Raw genomic sequence first — 10,444 nt, forward strand, 5'->3', positions numbered from 1 at the left:
GCGAAACGATATATAGTAGGATGGGGGAAGATGGGACACATTTTAACTCTATTTTCTCGCCCCATATAGTAGTAAACAAAGAACATTCAAAGAAATATGAAACTATGTCCTCATGAGTCTCATAGACCGTTGTTAGTTGTTTAAAACACGATCAGGATATCTGGACATTATGTGCTAAAGGTGTCCCATCTTCCCCCCACCCTACTATAAGTTGATATTCAAGTATCCTAATTGTGACAGCGAAACGATATACACCCATAGTACATCGGTAAAAAATACGCCGTTACAATGAAGATTGTTGTCTGTAGAATTGTCACATAAACGAAGTCCTGACATTTTGTAAGCTTTCATATTATACTGATTCATTCTAAATGTAGATCTATCTCAATGCACTAACACACCGCCCAACACAACGGCATGTAGCGTCTCTCACATTTTGGTCCTTTAGCAGCAAATACACAAGGAGGAAATGACATCTGCAACGCTTCATTGAAGCGCAAGATACCAGGTCTGCAGTCAAGCATATTTGTTACACTTCGTGCCTAAATCACATAAGCATGGTTCTAGTATGACAATTTGGACAACCTGTTAGTGACAACTGGGTTGGAGCATCAAGACTCGAACCTTTGGGTTACCACGCAAACGCTAGAAACACGAAAAAGTAACGCACTTGTTGTGTGATTTATTGCAAACAGTGATGAACCAAGCACTTAGTAATTTAAAATGAGGTATAATCAAAATACTCACAAATAGGCATCTGTTTAAGCAGAAGTGCAATCAGTGCATATATTCAATTAACGTATTGTAGGGTGGGGTAAGATGGTTGATATTTCTTTTCTCTTCTACCTACTGTCTCATTTGGTAGTTAACAAAGGATATTTAGATAATTATATATCGTATCGTCACGGCTTTAAGAGCTTTGTTAATTTTTAAAAACACGATTCGAAAATATGGGATATTATGTGCTAAATGTATCCATCTTACCCCACAATACAATATAAAGTACTGTGAATGCTTAAGAATAGGCGAGGCATTTCAAAATACAATAGAAATAGTAATAATGCTGGGTATTAATAAAATATAAAGGCAACGATATGCAAATTAACAAATTACTAACGTAGGTTAATAGGAAAAATCAAAACACAAAATTTCGGTATATATATACTGCTATAAAAGTAAGTCTTAGATAGTTTTTTTTAGGTACATGAACAGTAGTGCGAAGTCCTATAATATGGTATAATATGTGTGAAGTCCCATAATAAAACTGAATTCAAAACACGATTGTCAGTATATAGTGTTCCGAAATAAAATACAATTCAAATAATGCATTGTTTTTAAAGGTGAACAGCAGTGTAATATCTAATAAAGAGTAAATGAACAAATTTTTATTTTTGAGTTTTGACCATTTGAATATGTGGCAATTCACCTACATGTATATAAACAGTGCAATACTTGGCATTCTACATACACTATACATTGTTTGTCACTTATTTTGAATTTTTACCCTTCAGTTTACATTAGTACCCTGGTCTTATCACAGCATCATTCTAAATAATCTAAAATTCCAAAACAATAGGTGGAAAAAATACATGAAAACCTACTTTGGCCCACCGTTGAAAACTATTGCATTAAAATAACTCATATTTCTGCCACATATTTGTATATCATGTACCCTGTATGGTTCATATGTTAAGTTAATAATCACAACGCGGTTTAGGGGCCAAAGGATTAAAAAAGTATTAAAATAATTGGAAAAGTCAAAATCTACTCGCTGTAAATAAACCAGGCATAATATGAGTCACACATGGCCCACATGTTGAATTAAATGATTAAAACGCCAGGAGTTATTATATGCGGGCAAGTTATTCATAAAAAGTCAAAAACTCCAAAAATGATCTCTGCTAAAGTTTTGACCTCGTTTGAAATACAGGCATTGTACGAGTTAACCAAAATACCCCAAACTTGACTTGCAAAAATTTACCCATGTTTCAAACAATCTTCAACAATCACGAATCATAGTCTTCCTGCAGCATTGAATAAGTGAAACTATCGAACTTCGATTCCGGTCGATGGCGTAATAATTCCGATATTCCCCCACCACTGCCTCGTGTGGTGGGAATGGTATCTATGGCGACGTCTCTACGGATATCGTCGAGTGGGGAAGGGGGAGGGGGTTTGTACGCTAACCATGCGGAAATGAAGAGAAGGACTGTAAGGCTCTGTAGATATGAGATAGAAATAATAAATAAATGTAATTTATTTTTCCCCAACGACAGTCGTTAAACACGGGTGTTCTGTTTCATACACCTCGTCCCAGCTTACAAGTTACCACGTATGTCATTTATTTATGCTTGCATGGCGGGTAACGACAGTCGTTATAAGACGGGTGTTTCGTTTCATACACCATGTGCACGCTTCTGAGTTGCCGCGTATGTAACTTTACTGGTGAATGTTTTCATGTATGGCTGACAGTTTAGACAACCCATTAGTAACCACTGGGTTGGAGCAATTTCAGTTAAGTGTCTTGCCCAAGGTCACTTATGCCCAGAAAGGTAGCAGCGTCGAGACTCCAACCTGTAACCTCTAGACCGGAGGCTGGAATTCTAACTTTAACAATAATTATTGCAAACAAACAAAGATATACCTTAAGCACAACTATAAGAGTTGCCATGTTAGATGACAGAGTAACATTCTTGTACAACCGGCAGAAACCTTGTTCTCCACATTCAGAACTCCATACCACGCATGCAAGGTCGAGCACTCGTCCGAATAATATCGGACCTGGGATGCTGCCGACGACTCGCAGGATCACAAACTGATGAAAATATAGTGACAAGTTATTTATAAGAAGACAACCATGTTATTTGTGCTGGCACGTTTATTTTACCTTTCATTTGTTGGGGTGGGCCAACAAAGCAAGAAACTTGACGGTGATTTATTTAAAATCAATGCAGTATCACCAATTTTAATATATAAAGCAGACTGATTACACAAGGTATCAAAACCTATTCCAGGGAATACCCATGTTGGTGCCTTTTGCAAAATGCACAGCCTACACCTAACAACAACATACACCTCATGCTCGCTGTTGAGTTGTAACATGTATGTATATTCCTATATGTAAGTAATGCATATATTATATGATTAACTGGTAAAGGTCATGGGTGTATCGTGTATTTCTATATTAATATACCCACATTGTACACCGACACATTCTATACAAACCCCACCTTAACCCCAATAGCAAACGATCGCTGCGTGAAGGGCACGACGCGCAACACGGCTTGCACAGCAGGTGTTCCTGCCGAGAAGGTTGAAAGGATAGAAATAAAGAAAACAAAAAGGAAGATTCCACGTGTTGCGCACGTCGAATTCGTGCAAACACCAGGTGTCGCTGTGTGGGTGAAGTTCGAGGAAATGCAACCACAATCCGAGTACGTCTGCGATAAAATAAGAAAAAAATAAATAAATGAGGCAAAAAGTCATTAATTGCTGGTTTATAAAAACCTGGATAAACCAACAGATTTTGGGGTTAGTTGTTTCCAACGAAGTTAAAACGCAATGACGATCTGGATAGATGTTGGGCTATTGTTGGTGTAAAACAGAAACATGGGCTCCAGGGGCCCAATACCCAATTATACTGGACCTACACCTACACCAAACTTCAGGGCTGGTCTGCTTACCCAACCACCCCAGGTTTGGCGCCTATGGAGTACTTTGTAAGTATTGTCGCAGGGGAGGTTAAAGGGGCTCCAACTGCCTAAATATATTGTACCTAACTTGGTAAGTATTAAAACAAGTATAATAGTCCTGGCAACAGCAGTATATATATAATTATACCACATACCTTATTATCAAATACACCCACACACCCAGCAAAGCATGGCGAGTAATAAGTCACCCCGTCCCCCCCACACACGGGGTCATAAAGGTCATTGTTACAATTACACGCTTGATTGCACATCGAAACATGGGACGTTGAGGATAAATTACTTTCGCCCATATATGGAATGGTGGCTCCCGCAAATTCTGTGGGGTAAATTTGTTGAATAAATCATAAATTGTAAATTTGTTTTAAAAATAAATATAAAGTTAATGTTTAAATATTTGATGAGGTATTTTTCTATGGCTGCCAATTTGCCATCCGTGTAAAGTTTAAAAAACATAACAGCTGCAGAAACCATGAGAGAAGGGTTAATGGCTGTGTGCCGATAACTCTGCTTGTTGTGTAAACCCCATCTATCAAACATTGGGTGAAATATAACAAGACAATTACAACATATTTTATGGGTCTGTAGCGTGGCACACCATGAGACCCAAGATTAAGGCCAAAATAAAGTTATCACACGCTTTATTTTTTACAAAAAGACACTTAACTTATTTTTCACAAAAAAGTCTTTTAACTTGACCCACAATTCCCTAACTTCCTCTGCCAACACCAATACACACTTACTAATATCTGGGCAATGTTGAAAGAACATGAAACTTGTTGCCGAAGCAATCAACGAACAAATGGAACAAAACTTAAGGATTCCCGGCACGGATAATCGAGCTTTAGTTACGACAAATCCCCCGAGGAATTGTCCGGACACGCCTGCGAGTATGGCAAGGATACCTGTAGGTGTATGGTATTGTGTATTATGAGTATGAAGTGTAATCTATTCTATATAGACAGTGGCGCCGCCCGGAAAAATAAAATTTCAAAAATATATTTTTTCAAATATTTTTTTAATGAATTTTTTTTTTGGTTTCAAAGAGGGGGGGGTCGCGACACCCTAACCCCCCTTGGCTGCGCCACTGTATATAGACCTATTATATGATGAAGGCTGTTTACATAAACTTAAAGTGACCGCTTCATTTATATTTTATGTTTAAGTCACCACAAAAAGAGGGGTCATGGGGGTGAAATGGTATGTATTTTATATTATAAGTAAGATATGTGATATATTGTATACAGGTGAGGTTCTGAAGCAAGACATGCAAAAGGACTTGGAATGTAGACAAGAGTTGCTCATTACTCACAAATGGAAATTATTTATTCTTAATACATTTTTAATTTAAATAAAAAAAGCAACTGAATCTGCCTGAGCAACTGAATGTTGGGGTTTAACAATGACAAATATGATGTATGAATAGTCGTCATATCCACCCATAATGACATCACAGATCACAATGAACCACATTATGACAAACCTTACCAAAGTATGTTGCAGCTTGAGTAGGTGATAACGCAAACATGGATTCCAAATACTTTGGTCCAAACGTGGTCAACCCAATAACCAAGCATGCATCCATGGTTGCAGCCAGTGTAACGAGGATAAATGTGGGGTTGCGCAATAATATAACAACGCTGTGCCAGATATGGGAAAACCTGGAGTGGGGGAGGTGTGTAGTTAATATTGGAATGAAACATCACGCATTTTACACCATGTATGCATGGGGGTACAGTCTATGGAACTGTTGTACCTTGACAGTGAGCATAAACTTAGAACAACATGGCTGTCTATAATAGCATCTTGTATATAAATACACCATATGTGTCTGGTGTATAAGAAGACACCCATGTTATGACTGGACAGCAAGCATGAGGTGTATGAATACACCATATGTGTCTGGTGTATAAGAAGACACTCATGTTATAACTCAACAGTGAGCATGAGATGTATGAATACACCATATATGTCTGGTGTATAAGAAGACACCCATGTTATGACTGGACAGCGAGCATGAGATGTATGAATACACCATATATGTCTGGTGTATAAGAAGACACCCATGTTATGACTGGACAGCGAGCATGAGGTGTATGAATACACCTATGTGTCTGGTGTATAAGAAGACACCCATGTTATGACTGGACAGCGAGCATGAGGTGTATGAATACACCATGTGTGTCTGGTGTATAAGAAGACACCCATGTTATAACTTGACAGTAAGCATGAGGTGTATGAATACACCATGTGTCTGGTGTATAAGAAGACACCCATGTTATGACTGGACAGCGAGCATGAGGAACCCACCTGCTTTCTCCCATCCCATCCTCTCCCCTCTTCCCCCCATGAATCTCATCCTCCCTCCCACTCTTGCATCCTCTGTGTTGGGAAGTTGTTTAGGAAGTAAGAGGATGGGTAGAGAGAGAACGATGAGGATGACGCCTCCCACTAGAAACCCCAACCACCAAGCTCCAATCCATAACGTACTCGGTTCGTTTATTTCAACTCTGGAGATGAAAAGGTATACACTAAAAATATATAACAACAATGGTTATAATGTCTGCCTTTAGCCCAGAGGGTACAGGTTCAAGGCTTGACGCTGTGGGGGTATGTGTCTTTGGACAAGACACTTAATGGAAATTGCTCTAACCCAGTGGGCACAAATAGGTTGTCCAAACGAAAAAACAGTCACCCCCAAAGTTACATTCATAGACTAGTAACTCCTAAGCTGGCATGAGGTGTATGAAACAGAACACCTGTGGTATAACGAATGTCATTGTTCCGCTTATAGTAAGTTAACACCCATGTCTCCTGGATAATATATGATATTTCTATTCCAACTTACATTTCCCCCAGATTTGTATAAATCGTAAGAAATCGACTCCCGAGTAAAAACCCCACGGCTGGACCAAGGACGGCACTTGAGTAATAAATACCTGCAACAAATACAACTTATATTGTACAAAGCAGAGTTTTAACTGTCAAGTATGCTAAAGTGTCGGTCAAATACATCTTAACATATATAAATAACTGCAACAATAAAAGTTACAGCACATATGATTACATTGCTAATATATTAGGTTTAATTTAAATAAGTTCCAAACTTTACGCGGTGGCCCATGGTCAAAATATATGTGGAAAAAGTGGTTTATGTAACAATGGTATATTTAGGGCCAGGTGTATGACAAACAATGAAACATTGAATGAAAAACTACAACTTAATTTATATAAACAACTGTAAAAAAGCAGTGCAACTAATTCAAGGTTATTGTTTTGTTGACACTTAATAAAACTATTTGTCAAAAATATTGAAGTGTTGGTCAAATACGACTTAACTTATATGAACGCAAAAGTGGTGCCACCAATTCAAGGGTATTGTTTTGTCTACAAGTATAATATAAACATACAAACTTGAGTACTTGACATAACCTGTCAATCAAGCAAGGGGTTAACAATACATGGTTGCCACTTCACATTACACGCAATAAAACAAGCACCCCACCATGATATAAAGACGAATGCACTTGTTTAACATTTTCATCGAGATATGTAACACCGAGGGTAAATAACGTTGTACCGCCGATCCCGTGTAACAACTGACCAACAACAAACAAACCCCTGAAAAATACAAAGCACTTGATCAGTTGTGACCTGGTGTGTAAAAGGATTAACTGGATTAACACCAAACTACTTGGATTTGAACTGATATTACACCTAACACAGAAATAGCGGCATAAACTGCATTTTGACTGAGAGCATGAGGTGTAAATAACAAAACACACAAGAAATTTGTATAAATTTACCTATAAGTTCATTACATTTGCGTATCGTAAACACAAAATTTATTTCTTTCTTATTTGGAGAAGATCACATTAACAACAAAGAGAAGGAAAAGCCATAAAAAAAGCAGTCGTTATAACATGCTACATGTAAAAACTACTTAAATAAAACTGAAATATAAATATAAATAGCAATAATGTGGCTGCTAAACCCATATAAAACTCACATGTAACTCTTTAAGCTTGACTCCATACATTTTCCTTGTTCAACGGTTGAGTTACAAACATTGTGACTTTCCTCCCCGTATACATAACTTGGCGCAAAGGAATGCGGGGAGCTGAACACAATGGACCCGATGCCCATAAGGAAAACACCCCACCCTATCCAGAGTGGTTTGTGGCCTCTACCACCAATATATGTGATGATAAGGACCGAGATGCAGGATGAGATGTCATAACTGCTCGCTATGAGACCAGTCTCTGTACTGTGCAAATGGAACCTGGGGAATAAGTTGGTGTTAGAGCATTGTTTCAAAACCTATGGTAGGTGCACCACTCGTGGTAAATGAATGTGTACATGGATGTAAAACTTTATGGCCTGTACCGTAGTTTAGCGTGGATCACTACCCCAAAAACCTGGAGTGCTCCAACCCATTAGTGACCACTAGGTTGAAGCAATATCAAGTAAGTGTCTTGCCCAAGGACACAAACATCTATCAGCGTGGAACTTCGATGCAGTTTTCCTTTAGTTACAAATTAACCATGCAACCAAACTACTGAGCTACCATTCTAGTAAGTTTGTGTTTCATCAATTTCAATTTCACCTCTTTTCCAAAGTTGACACAATCACCCCAAACAATCCACTTATTATGAAACCTTGTGCAATACTTGCGCAACAAAGGAAAAACAAAGCTCCTTTGGGAGTCGCAAACCTCTGGAGGAAAGAAATGTAAAACCTGAAAAGTAAGATCATAGTTTTAATGAGTGATTCACCTACTATGTTATACACCATTGTGTTTTATATGAAGAGGTCTTTGAGTGCCTAGGATTTGGTTTTGTCTCATTGTAACTATTTACACCTCCAACATATTGCCATTTTTGGATTTTTCTGGCTATGGCAGAATTGGATTGTACACTAGTGCCAAATATTAATATTAAGAGGTGTTTAAACCACCTCATTCTCACTGCCAAGCATCTAAATTTGTATCTTTATTCATCAAATAATTGGCATTTTGAGAAACAGTTTATTTATGCCATTGTGAGTGTGAGCAATACCTAATGTTTACAACAATATGTAAAGAAAGGATATAAATTGAACAAAATCTGGAACTTTCACGTCACAGTGACGTCACACAAACATACGTCACGTCAACGTCACCTTCGTTTACTACTCCCACACCCCACTTGGCATCCGCACGACTCATCAGTGCTTGGATTTCCGCGAAAACTGCTCGAACCTCTCGGTACCGAGATCATTTAGTTGGATCAAAGACAACAAAACAAAAAAACAAAATATATACAAACAAATATTTAAAATAAAAACAAAAGAAAAGAAACAAAAAATCCCCTGAGTTGATACATAAACACATCGGTTTATAGAAATCCTACTTTTTTTTATTATTAAAACAAGTTTCGTAAAAAATGACAACAAAACATACTTTTTCTTAGCCATTAAAACACATTTGTAACTAAAAATAAAATAGTAAATTTATTTCAACAGTGAAAGCCGTTTCAGTGATTATTTTTACGAGATTAAAAAAGCTTAACAAAAGTCAACGGGTGTTTTATTCCACGTAAATTGGTTTTCTACCTTTACAAAGTGGTATACCGCTGTGTTAAGCCAAAGCCATAACATCACGCCTGCTTAGTAACTACGTGAGTGAACCTTTGGAAATGCCAGAGCAAATTACAGAAATTTACTTTTGCTTAAAAATGTTAAAGAGACTAGAATATAGACGTTAAAGCAAAGCCGTGTTAAAGCCATGGATATAATGTATAGACAAACTTATCTTTTAAAAGGCGACGTGTGCAATTTATTTGGGCCACCAACAAATGCATTCCGAGCAACCAATATTATACAGTAGGCTGGGGGAAGACGGGACACCTTTTGCACATAATATCTAACTATCCTGATCATGTTAACAACGGTCTATGTGAATCGTGAGGATGCGGTTTAATAATTTTTTGAATGTCCTTTGTTTACTAACAAATAGGACAAGAAAATAGAATTAAAAGGTGTCCAATCTTCCCCACCCTACAATATATACAGTGTATCAAAATGTACGGTCTCCACACTACTGGTTTACGTTATCATTTGGTGTGTTTGCCTACTCTAGTTAAAATTAGGTTTCCAAGTATGTTAGCGCTGTTTATGGATAAATGATGTTCTCTAACGTTTCTTAAAATAGTTTAAACTTTTTCGACAAAAATACTGCTGTTGCGTGCTCATGCGTGAATTACAAAGTTTGGGTGATAATATATGACGTCAGAGACCTATGACGTATAACCTCAAGTTGCGTAATTGGAGTTAGAGCGCGTTACGGGTGGCTATTTTGGGTTCAGATTGCGTCAAAACACCTCAAGATATTTCAACCTGAAGAAACCGCATGGGAAGTTACTACACGCTGGAATGAAAAATTGTAACATGGGGTTTACCATTCGCGTTTAAGATGCGGTAGTTTACCCGTAACGTGTTTTAACGTCATTTTGTTGTTTTGTCTTTCCTAAAAAAATATATCAAAAAAAAACAAGAATCCGAAACAAACCGAATTAGATGTATCTGTTCGACTACGATAACAAAGATCAAATTAATTCAAACAACAAATCGACAGCAGTTAAAACAACGATTACTGTATGGGAACTATGTGCTAACGGTATTTATTTTACCCCACAGTACTATATTAACTAAAACAGCAAAGAGAAATAAGGAATCTGCAACAAAACGCAAATCAT

General features: G+C 37.5%; 1 protein-coding gene across 1 annotated transcript; it reads right to left on the reverse strand.

Annotated features, from left to right (window-relative positions):
• Window positions 1-662: 662 nt before the first annotated feature.
• On the reverse strand, window positions 663-9,053 carry LOC100184536 (solute carrier organic anion transporter family member 4A1-like). The gene is given in 13 exon segments (XM_026836696.1): window positions 663-2,219; window positions 2,645-2,815; window positions 3,231-3,440; window positions 3,848-4,029; window positions 4,454-4,615; window positions 5,199-5,371; window positions 6,021-6,022; window positions 6,025-6,220; window positions 6,559-6,649; window positions 7,216-7,331; window positions 7,720-7,992; window positions 8,317-8,448; window positions 8,871-9,053. Coding segments are annotated over 13 exon segments (2,019 nt in total). The 5' UTR covers window positions 8,969-9,053; the 3' UTR covers window positions 663-2,006.
• Between the last annotated feature and the right edge of the window lie 1,391 nt (window positions 9,054-10,444).

The sequence above is a fragment of the Ciona intestinalis genome, chromosome 11 (genome assembly GCF_000224145.3).
Source record: "Ciona intestinalis chromosome 11, KH, whole genome shotgun sequence".
NCBI classification, from domain to species: domain Eukaryota; kingdom Metazoa; phylum Chordata; class Ascidiacea; order Phlebobranchia; family Cionidae; genus Ciona; species Ciona intestinalis.